General features: G+C 43.3%; 1 protein-coding gene across 1 annotated transcript in view; it reads right to left on the reverse strand.

The window, feature by feature from the left end:
- The window catches only part of SHROOM3 (shroom family member 3), a gene marked incomplete at its 5' end in the record, with an annotated part of 299,535 nt that overhangs the window by 198,680 nt on the left and 88,423 nt on the right, over positions 1 to 12,432 (reverse strand). The window contains one exon of the mRNA XM_080675496.1: positions 3,121 to 3,275. Within this exon, the coding sequence (XP_080531622.1) occupies positions 3,121 to 3,275 (155 nt within the window). The remainder of the gene's footprint in view (positions 1 to 3,120; positions 3,276 to 12,432) is intronic.

Below are 12,432 nucleotides of genomic sequence, written 5' to 3' on the forward strand. Positions count from 1 at the left end.
AAAAGATTTCTCTAGGAAACTGAACCCCCAATTATGTTTCCAAGAAGCCACTTCAATCTTTCCTTTAAAGGAGAGAGATCAACTCGGACAAGAAGGAAAACTAATCAGTGAAACATCACAAGTCACCCTGTCATGAGTAACTAGAAGCAAATGAAAATCTCAAGACATGACATGAGCCAAGGTAGAAAGGTAAGACTTCTCAGGAAAGGGACAGCTCTACTAAATACAACGCCAGATTAACCCAGGGCAAAGGGTTCCCCCCAGTTCTCTGAAAGGTCGGGAGGAATGTCCATCCATGTCCAGCAAGGCACGTCCATAATCCGCATCTCTGAATAAGTGTGAGAAGTGAAGCCCGCCTCCTTTCCTAAACTCGGAGCATTCAACTATAAAAATCAATACATAATGGATGAGATAAGACATATTCAAAAGGCATCTTAGAGACAAAATGTTTCCCGCCCCAGAAGCAGAGAGTGCAAGGACTCTTCAGTAACCTTATCGATCATATTAACATATCTAAAGAAAGAATGTGTCAGTCAGAAAGGGGATTTGGAGTGGACAAGCAGAGAAGAAATGAGATTGGAGAGGAGCCCTTAGCAGCATGATCCCTGCAGTCCAGAGGGGCCCTGACTCGTCAGAGTGAGCAGCTGGGGAGCTTGGCAGACACATCCCTAGTGGGGAGATAGGCCATCTGTCTGGCAGAGCAGATGCCAGCACATGGGCGCTGAGTCTGAGATCACCATGCATTTATGGTCCGACTTCCTAGCGAGCTTTCCTGTGCAGATAAAGTATACTGATACTTATTCCACTTAGAGTTGTCTTTTTCAAAATGAGTCAATGCATTGACATTCTGGTGTATATCCTTCAATTTCCTGTGAATTTGGTCAATGTGAGTGAACATTCCTAAATTCCATGAGCTCCTGGGCACTGTCATGTCCAGTTCTGTATCTGTTAGGCTGGGACCAGCCGCTTAATGGTGGTAAATTCACCGAAGGAAGGGATAGGGGTTCTTGAATAACTAATAATGATTAAATACTGAACAGCTACTATGTACTTATACTTTATTCATTAAATCTCATAATGCCCTGTTGAGGCAGAAATTATTTCCATTTTATAAATTAAGAAATTGAGGCAAGGGAGGCTCAAGGTCACACAATTTATAAATGACGAGGCCGGGACTGTCTCCTGTTCTGTGAAAAGAAGTAACACAAATCTCATGTCACCACCTACTAGAAGGCATAACCAGAGCCAGCGTGACTCCTTTTCACAGCAGGAAACAGGGTGGCCCTCTTCCGAGGTTAATCTATCACCAGAGTCCCGTCAAAACACATCGGGAGTGTGGATTCCTCTGCCAATCCTCAACAGATAAATGTCAGTGTTCTAAAGCTGGGCTTTGGGTTCCAATGCCAAATTGAGTTCAAAACCTTCAGCACTCTCTGGACTCACGGAATGGGCCCACCGTTCTGAGCCTTCCTGCCCATCTGTTTGAACTCAGTCATCATGTATGGGATGACTGCTTGCTTTACTCAAATCTTGAGCCACAAGGAATGGGCATGGAGTTGGCCAATAATAATGTAGTAAACAACTTCAGTAGCATCTGTTGTTACCATGTTAAAGATGAGAAAACTGAATCTCCAATGAGGTTAAGTAATCTGCACAATGAGAAGGACAGCCCTGGAATCTGACCCCAGACTGATCCGACTCCGGCACCCATCCTCTGAGCCACTCTGTATCACTGGCCACCAGAGAAACAACCAGTTAGATGACTCTGAAGAGAAAACAAATAGCCCAGCACATTGACAGTCACTTGAACCTGGGGACATGGTAAGACTGCACCCATGGCTGTTTTTTGTGGCTGCGAGGAGCTGCCGCTCTCCTATGTGAGGGCTCACTCAGTCAAATCTGAGGAATGAATGGATGCAGGAGTGAAGGATCCTATAAGAGACTATCTGTGGCGTGATGAGAAGACCAGCTAACTTTTCACACTGAAAAATGGTGTGGCTTGGTTTAATGACCCTGAAGTTCCAGGCAACTTGAACATTCTCAGATGTTATAATATTTAGTTGGTAAGTGAGGCAGCCAAAATCTGATTAATGAAGAAATCCTTTTTTAAAAGTAAAATGTGCCTGGTCGGTGCAACTCAGTGGTTGAACATCGACCTATGAACCAGGAGTTCAGGGCACTTGCCTGGGTTGTGGGCTCGATCCCTAGTAGGGGGCGTTCAGAAGGCAGCTGATCAATGATTCTCTCTCATCATTGATGTTTCTCTCTCTCTCTCTTCCTCTCTGAAATCAATAAAAATACATATTTTTTAAAAAGTAAAATGTGTAGGCCTAGGGCTTAGCAGGTCAAGGTAATGCAGGTAAAGTGGAACCAGGACATCTAGACTCTTTTCTGACTCTTCCACCTATCAATCTGTTCTGGTACCTTCAGTGACCTAGTTACCTCTTACCTATAAAATAGGGGCAGTGATAGCTGTCTCATTGGGTTCTGGTGCAGGTTAAATGAGCTAACATATGTTAAACACCTCGAGAAGTACTTGGTGAGTAATAGTGATTAAAAAAAATTAACGCTTTCCCCCTTCCTTTAACTAATTCTCTCCACCAAGAGGGAATTGGTTTTCTGGGAGTAGGAAACTTCTTACTTTCAGGCATTAAAACCAATCACAACCCAAACCTTTTCCAACAAAGGAACCACCCTATCACAACCAGAATAACAAAGCAAACAAAAGAAGGAATTTGCTTGTTTTGGTGACCACTGTGGTGTAGGTGATGGATTGGAATGTCGCCTAATGCTCCAAGCCAACTGCTTTCTCTGGTCCCACAATGAGACAATGCTTCATCTAGTTCTCACCACACCTGGGATCAGGGTCACTTTTCATCAAGCCCAGAAATTTGGAAGTACAGTGAGGAAGAACTCTGCCAAGCCGATATCTGCTGGAGAAGCCAGTGTTTTAACGTCTTCACCCAACTTCCTTCTCACATGCCATAAAATGGGCAAGGAAAAGAGGAAAAATGGGGCAGAGGCATAATGATCCCCAAGGTGAGGTTTAAAGAGCCAGCTACCAGCCATGGGGCAGGCTGGGGACTGTGTAGGAAGCACAGTGAGCACCAGCCCACCTACCTGCGGACCACCAGCCGGAGGGTCTTATAGGATCCTTTCACCAGGGAAACGGCCTCCCTTCTGGAGCTGCTCAGCACGACCTCATTGATGTGCACCACCTCGTCCCCAGCCCGCAGTTTGGAGCTCACCAAATCCGCTTTGCCCCCTTCTTCAATCTGCTCAGAGAGAGGAACAAACCACAAGTTAGCTGCCCTGGGCACTGCCTGGACTCCACAGAGACCAGAACCCACTTGCAGGGTAAGCTTCAAGCAAGCAGGCCTTGGCCTCCTGTTCCCACACCCTCCACCCTGCCTGCCCACAGTGAATGCTCAGGAACATTAGTTGAAGGAATGAATGGTCTTGGTTTCCATCCAGAAGCCACTATCTTAGGTGCTGATGACCCTCAGCCCTTTACATCTTCAAATCCCAAAGTCCACTCAAGGCAACTCTTTCATTCCTTAGAAGTTGAGTTCTTCTTACCTTATTTTTGAGTCTAAAATCTTAATTCACCAGGTTAAAGGCTGCTGTGCCAGTTTGTGGACACTTAGGAAACCACGTCCCTCCCCCTCTTCCCCCTGCTCCCTTGCTGGCCCTGTCACTGCCTCTAGTTGATAGCATCAGTGTCAGTGGATAATTCTTTGTTGACCACTCAGGTACTAAACTTGCTTGCCAAGAAAGTTGAAGCGATTGGCTAAAGCAAGGCTGGGAATTACCTTAATCCTTGTTGTTGTCTCTATTTATTATCGTCAGTGATAAATTGAGATGTCGAGGTGCTTTTGCTGATGCACTGGTAACAAAATCAACTTCAGTGTACTAAGACTAACTAAGTACATAAATTTTTAGTTGATGTCAATGATTCACACAATCTATCTAAAATCATTATTATGACTTTAAAGATATTTACAAAAGGTTTAACAATCGTTTTCTGGAACTATTCATCAAAGAGGATTATACTTCTAACTCCAAGCCCTGCTGATATTGTCTGTCAACAGACTCAGTGAAAAATGAAGCTTATTATTTTAAACCTTTGGACCAATACTTCAGCAGCTAAAGAGGTCACTGGCATTGTTTGTCCAATTTCACCTGTGTAGAATTTACTTATTCCAAGAATGTGATTGTCAACAGTTTAAATGACTTCAGATAATACACCAGGTACAACTGGGTGGGAAATCCCTAAGCCAATAAACTAGATGAATATACACCTGGAAAATTAGCTTGCTTTTCCCTTCTCAAATCCTGAATGTATCCACAGCTATAAGATTAAATTGATTTTGCTTTGATGACCACGTGAGGGGTTGATATTTGAATCATTCACAGTCTTTTATATTGCTGTAAATTTAGCACCTACTATAGTGCCTGCAACAAATCTGGAGAAGTTGATTTAAAAGAAATAAAAACAGTACTGAGTGATATACGCTATGATAGAAATACATTCAAAGTAAGTAGAGGCACAAAGGTGTGTGTGTGTGTGTGTGTGTGTGTGTGTGTGTGTGTGTGTCTCCATGTGTGTCCATGTCAGCAGCTGGATGTGGTGTTGGAGGGGCAGGAGGCCAGGCCCAGATCCTTGTCCTCTCTCTTAATCCTTCTAATCCAATCCAGAGGAGGAAGAGTGAAGCTGCCATTTGGGGGCTGGTCCTATGTTCTGCTTCTCCAGGGTTTGTGCCCTCCAAACTCAAATGCCTTCACCTGCTGCCGTTCCAGGCCTGTTCCCATTTTATGTCATCAGCTGCAGCATTACCACGATCACAAGCATATCATTGGCAGCAACCTAGTGACCTGTTCCAACTTCAAGGAGATCAGGTCACACCTCTCTGCATGACCCTACTCATCACACTCAGAGTAGAAACCAAAGTCCTCCCTGTATGTGGGTATTCCAGACGCGCTCCCGTCTCAGTCTTCATACATGCTGTTCCCTCGGGATTTCATTTTCTTTCTCCCTAATCTCCTCATCATGCTTGCTACCAGTTGTTGAGTGCCCTCTGTGCTCCCATAACTTTTTTGCATTATCTTAAAAGTCTCAAAGATGTTATAATCTTTTTATGTAAGCATGAACACCAAGCTCACAGGAGGCCCATGACTTGCTCAAGGTTGCAAAATCAGTAAAACAACAGAGCTCAGCCTGGAATTTAAGACTGACTTCAGAGCCCACACTCTCCAGCTTGCTGCCTCAGAGACTCCCATGGAACTCTGTCACCAAATGATCACTTCTTCACTTGTCTGCCTAATCCTTTGAGCGCCCCAGAAACCTGACACCCAATACTTTTGTGTTCTGACTCTTCTCTTTCAGAGATACTATGCATTCTGAAGGTATTATATGTGCCCCAGTTCAACAGAACTCACAGCGTACACACGAGAAAAAGAGTTGGCGCACACTGCCATCAAGTCAGGGGTTGGCCTTGCAACGGAAAACTGAACACACAACGACTTCCATTTCTGTGCAATTCCATCCGGAGCTTTGATTAAAATGTGACTCACCCTGCAGAAGTCCACCACAACTGAATCTCACCTGCACTCGAACGTCTAAACTCATGAATGACCCTCCCCTCCTTTCCTGCCTCCTTTCATTCCTAGATGATGACAGGGAGGAGTGTGGGGAAGGAGTAATTCAATACCTCACCGTCAATGCAACGAATGTGCAATTTGTGTGCTGTTTTGTGCAGTTGGTGACCTGAGGAGAAATGTGTTCTCCCAAAGTGCAAAAACTGTATTAAAGCAATAAGCAAAATACAGAAAGAGAAAAAGATAAGTAGGTAAATATATTAAGAATCTCTCAGACAAAGCTTTTAAGTGTTGCTCTTTATTCACTGGGGGTTTTCATTTCTCACAGCCTGGGCATTCTTGTCTTAAACTGTACGTAAAGTGGGGACAACACAATCGAGTAGAATAAATACAAGTCCCTCCCAGGAACTATATCTGGCTCTCAGATCCTGTGAAGTTATAAGCATTTTGGGAACCCAGGACTAACTGCTGGACGTCAAACGGAACAGAAACATTGCCATGGGTTGCTCAGAGCGATATGAGGTACACATGTAATGTCCCCCTCTCCCCACCTGCTTCTCACCTCACTATGCTGTTGAAAATGTCTTTTTCGGGGCAGAAATGATTGTGTTGCAGTAGATGAAAGAACACTGGCTTAGGAGTCAGGAGTCCTGGGCTCTCATCCCGATTCTGACCCTTTTCCTCTGCAGGGCCCCAGATGAGTCTCTCCTCTATAAAACATGGGCACCATTGTTCCTGTGCAGTATGATGAGACAGTGCTAGGGATGGAAACGTATGTTCTCACACTTAAAATAACCAGCAGGGAAAATTCCTTAGTTTTATTTTAAATTGGAATACATAGACAACACTTACTGTTAAAAATGATATAACCCGTTTCTTTTATTATTTTCTAAATAGGAGACAATTTATTTCCAAGATTCATAATGTGGATGGCAGGCACAAGAACAGAGGTGGAGGCAGTGTGGTGTGTGAAAACTGGGAGCTCAGGCATCAGACCAGCACGGGTGTGACTCTCATGCCAATGCCGGGGGATCCTGGGCAAACTATGCCTCCCCTGTGAACACCCATTTCCTTAGCCTAACTCGGGGAACAAGAGGGCTAACCACACAGAATTGGAGTGAGGATCATATGAACGAGTGCACAGAAGCTTCCTTACGCATAGCAAGGGCTCCATAGAGCTGTGTTTCATGAATTGTAGGGTTTTGCAGTTTCCTTGAATAAGTTCAATACTTTTCTGACTTTACATCACAAGAATACATGTGTTAGCTACTGCAGAGGCCAAGGGGAAGACATTTGCTAGGAAGAGATGAGGTCAAAACAGGAGTTAACTTGATTTATATGTGAAATAGGAGACAGTCTCTCCTTTGGAGGGAAGTTTTTATTTCAGAGAGTGGTCTCAGGGCAGGAAGTTACCCAGCGACCCTATGGACCATCCATATGAGCTGCAGCCCCAGAAAACCGAGACATGCCCACACATTTACTGCTAATGGGGAGGCAGGACCTGATCTCAAATGTAGGGTAAACATTAAGCTTCACTGAGGCCACAGCAGCCACTCGACCTTCCTCACTGCTGGAAGGAAAGTTCACAGACCCTGGTTCCCCCAAGATGATTGATTAAAACAAAACAGAACAAGTTTGGGCCCTGGCTGGTGTGGCTCAGTAGGGTGAATGTTGTCCCATGCACCAAAAGGTTGCTGGTTCCATTCCCAGTCAGGGCACATGCTGGGATGGCAAGGTCCCTGGTGCAGCCTGTACAGGATGCAGCCAATCGATGTTTCACTCTCACATTGATGTTTCTCTCTCTCCCTCTCTAAAAAATCAATTTCAAAAAATCTTTAAAAACAAAACCGAAGAACAAGTTTGGGGTGATTAAAAAGTTGAGTAGTCCATATTCATACATATATTTTACAAAAGATTTAAGGCAGCTCCTTGTAAATACAAAGAATAAATAGTTGAGGGAATCTGAACAAAAAGGGGAAAGTAATAAAATAAAAGCCAAGGATAAGATTCACTGCAAGAAATGTATTCCATACGCGGGGATTTTTATTATCCAGGTCTCCACAGTTACAAGGTTTCATAGGGAGGCATAATCTTCATAATTCAAAAATACTCACGAGTGAGGAGACCAGCTTTACATAAGGCCTCACTCAAACAGCCCTTGCAGCTTGGTACCAGCCCTGTCTCCTGTTACTGCAACAAAGCCTTTGTCAGTCTCCGGATGTGGGGTTGCAAATAACCAACACAAAAAGCAAATGCCATGCAAATCAACTGCGTAGTTAACTTACCTATCTTTCAAAAGAGGTAGGATATAAAATAAAATGCAAATCAATTGTGTAGCCGACTTGCATATAAAGGATAAAACATTAAGCTATCTTAAAATTATGTGAAAAAATTAAGATAAAAAGTCAATGTAACTAATTCTTCATTCTGAGGATTAGCACATGATTGCAATTGCCACTTACATTTTTTATAAACTTAAGGTTGAATAAACTTATTTTCATAGTCGTTTGTTTTGTTTCTCAATGACGTGTAATCTAAAATCATGTTTTGGTCCTTGTTTTAAAGTGGATTTCATTAGGCTGATTTTTTTCTAGGACAATTGTTTGCAGATTATAAGAGTGGAGTGGAGAGCAGTTTTGATCTCAGCTTCTTGGTGGCAAAAGCAAAAAGGAAACATGCTTAGTTAGAAAATAAATACCTGTGCTGTTTTCTTAAAAATATGTTTTTATTTATTTCAGAAAGAGAAAAGAAGAGGGAGAGAGAAAGAAACATGGGTGAGAGACAAACATGGATCAGCTGCCTCCTGATCACCTACTGGGGATCAAGCTCGCAACTCGGGCATGTGCCTTGACCTGGAATCCAAACAGTGACCTCCTGGTGCATGAGTTGATGCTCAACCACTGAGCCACACTGGCCCAGGCACCTGTGCTGTTTTGGATGTGCAGTTGGGTGTACAGGAATGCAAAGGACCAACAGAATGCATTAATCTACACCATCCAATATAATAAAAGGGTAATACGCAAATTGACCAAATGGCGGAACGACCGGTTGCTATGATGTGCACTGACCACCGGGGGCAGACGCTCAACACAGGAGCTGCCCCCTGGTGGTCAGTGCTCTCCCACAGGGGGAGCACCGCTCAGCCAGAAGCCAGGCTGATGGCTGATATGTGCAGTGGTGGTGGCGGGAGCCTCTCCTGCCTCCATGGCAGCGCTAAGGATGTCCGACTACAGCTTAGGCCTGCACTGCTAAAGGGTGCAGGCTGAGCTGAGGGCCCCCCACCCCCACCCCAGCCCCGTCACTGAGTGCACAAATCACGTGCACCGGGCCTCTAGTTTTATATAGAGGACTTGCAAATCTGTGGATTTTGGTATGCACGGGGGTCCTGAACCAATTGCTCACGAGTACTAAAGGACAATTTATGCTTTGGGGGAGTTAAAACTTATATGTGGATTTTCCACTGTGTGGGGTCAGCATCCCTAATGACCACACTGTTCAAGGGTCAATTGTATTTGTTTCATAAAGTTTTCCAAAGTTTTAGGTTTGTGATACTGGAAAAGCTTTGGCTCCCAACAAGCAGAACTATAATATGACAAGGGTGGCTATTCTCATTGCTAGAGGGACTCCCTTTGGTGTCTATGCAAAAGAATCTCAGCAGAGGCTGAGCTAGAAAGAAACTGGGTAAGAAAACTCACACAGGCTCCCCTCCTGGACAAGATAACAATTGTGTTCTATTAGTTCACTGTGAACTACCAACATTTCAATGCATGACATTCCGGAGGCCAAAAATTTACCTGAGCAGTAACCTGCAAAAGGATTTCTTCACTCAAGGGTTCTGAACAATGATTTGTTTATTTTCATTCTATCTGAGCCATATGGTGGTTAAGCTTGGGAATGAAACTGTCTGGATTCAAATCCTGGCCCCACGCTTAGAAGATATGTGACCTTCAATAAGTTATTTGACCTCTCTGTGCCTGTTTTTCCCTTTCTGTGAGATAAGGATAATAACCCCCTACATAGGATTATTGTGAGGATTAAGTTAATGCCTGCAAAGTGTTTAGAAAAATGCCATTTAGTAACTACTCAGTAAATGTTAGTTACACTCAGTACCTTATATTCTCTTCCATAAATTAGGAATACTAATACCTCTTTTATATGCCTTACAGGTTATTTCATAGATTAAGATCAGAGAAATTTTATGAAACACTTTGAGAAGCATAATATAGTACTCTAAACTATAGAGTGATTCTATGACAATCTGGAAGTCCGCTTGATAATTTTAACCATCCCAAGAGGAAGGCTTCTCATTAGAAGCCAGACATGGAACTGCTGAAAGCTAGAAATGAAACAGTAGAAGCAGTCTCAGCATAAAAGCAAAGGGAGAAAAAATAGAGGGAGAGAGAAAAGAGCATGTCTGGTGTGCCTACTAGCTCTTAAAATCTGGACACTCATAATATCATTTAATTCTCACTGACACTAATGAGGTAGGTATTTTGTCTACAACAAAATAGACTCATAAGATTACTTTGCTTGAAGTCACAAAATTATAAAGAGCAGAACCAAAATCCAAATCCAGATCTGTCCCAAGCCAAAGCACATCACACATCCTCCCACCCAACTATAAAGCATCCCTTCACAAAAAACAACAACAAACCATTCACTGTGTTAGTGCAACCTAAACACCAGAGATGGCCAGAACAATGAGCGTGACCACGGAAAGGTTACATGTGGGCCGGTTTAGTGCTCTACTAGTGGGGAAACTCATTGAAAGGAGATCCCCAGTAGGCAGCTGGGACACTGCAGCTTTCCCAAGACACAGCTCTACCACACTTGGCTGCATCCGCAGAGATGGTCAAGTGAGTAGATAATGGTGCCAGAGAAAGAATAAATATGTGTATGTGAGTGAATAAATGAATGAAGAGAAAATACAGTAGGTCCCTCATTCCTAAGGACATTTGAAGTCCTTCAAAACACCCACATTCCAGAACAATCTCTCTAACCCACGCAGCTCTGCTAACAGACTCCCACCTGCTATGACGCTTCCTTGCTATAGTCATCTGTGAACTCTCAGGTCACTCCTCATTCCCTGAAGACTTTTACCCCCAGCTCAAGCCAGACCTTCACCAGCATTACTCCTGCCAGCATACTTAATGCCCATAACCTCGCGGATGATCCTCCAGTTTTCGGGCCTCTGTCTTCCTTGACTCCCTCCTCCAAGCCATCGCAGGTACTCGCTTCCATGGTCAGACCTTAGCTCTTAACATTACCAACGTGCAAAGCTTCCATGCTTCCAATTGCAAGCACCCAAGTCTCTGACCACCATCTTGTTTTTTGGTTTTCTCTAGTAACGGCTTTATTGAGATATAATTCACATGCCATAAAACTCATCATTTTAAAGTGTACAATTCAATGATTTTAACGAGTTCACAGAGTTGTACAACTGCTACCATAATGACCATTAGAATATTTTAGTCACCTCTCTCCCTCAAAACCATATATATTAGCCTTCACCACATTGAATCCATCAGCAAAGCCTAAATTGTTACCTTCAAAATATATTCACGATCTGATTACCTCTCACCACCTACACTGCTACTGACCTGTTCTGACCTGCCACATTTCCTGCCTGGATTTTCTAGTGGGATCCTAACCGGCGTCCCCACTTTTACCCATGTGCCACTTCTGCTCACTCCACACCCCTACCCCATAATGTATTTTCTTTCCTTCTTTTTCCAGCTTTATTGAGATATTGACATCTAACATATGTCAGTTTAAGGTGTATAATATGATGATTTTAATACACATCCCATAATGTATTTTGGCACAGCAGCCTTTTAAAACTAAAATAAGTCAAACACATCACTCCTCAGCTTAGAACAATCAAATGGCTTCCCAACCCACTTAGAGTAAAAGCTCAAGTCCTCTTAATGACCTTCAAGACCCTACACAATCACACCGTCTCCCCTTTGTATCGCCTTGATCTTTTCTTCTGTCACTCTCCCTTGGGGTCACTCTGCTTTGCACCTGGCCTCCCTGAGACTCCCTGAACTGTTCAAGTGCACATCAGCATGGTCTTAACTTTTAGTGGTTTTGTTGTTGTTGTTTGGAACACCTTTCTACCTGCAGGTCTCCTGTATTATTTATGTTTAGCAATGGCTGTTTCAATTTAAAAAATTGCTGGGGCAGGACTGGAGGGAGGTTGAAATAAAAGAGAGAAAAGAAAAATTATATATAAACTCTGAAGCTCTCTGAAGGCCAGGGTCTAGTTCAGGGGTGGGCAAACTTTTTGACTCGAGGGCCACAATGGGTTCTTAAACTGGACCGGAGGGCCGGAACAAAAGCATGGATGGAGTGTTTGTGTGAACTAATATAAATTCAAAGTAAAGGAGCGGAGGGGAGAGAAAGAGAACCGAATAGAACAGCTGGATCCGGCCAACGGGCCGTAGTTTGCCCAAGGCTGAACTAGTTACCTTATTCTTTGGCACAACCTGTAGGATGGTTATGTATACATTTTACAAATGGGATAACCCAGACATGGAAGGAGTAAGCCATGATCACTAATAAATCTCTAGTAAACAGTGGAGCTATGTGTCCAATAAAAAAATCTAACCTCAAAAGTCTATCCTTGGCCCATCGCATCACCGATTTCCAGCTTCCTAGTTAGCTGCTGAGAGCAAGCTAGGAATGGATGCTTATTACAAAATTCAAATATTTACAAAAGTAATCAATTCAGCTTATTTTTATAAGTTATTCACCCTGACTCTACCCTAAAAGGAAACTTCTGTGTATTCAATGGAGGTTTAATGAGGTTCCAGAGATTCCTGGCAATTTTTC

Source organism: Plecotus auritus (genome assembly GCF_963455305.1).
Source record: "Plecotus auritus genome assembly, chromosome: 1".
Taxonomy (NCBI): domain Eukaryota; kingdom Metazoa; phylum Chordata; class Mammalia; order Chiroptera; family Vespertilionidae; genus Plecotus; species Plecotus auritus.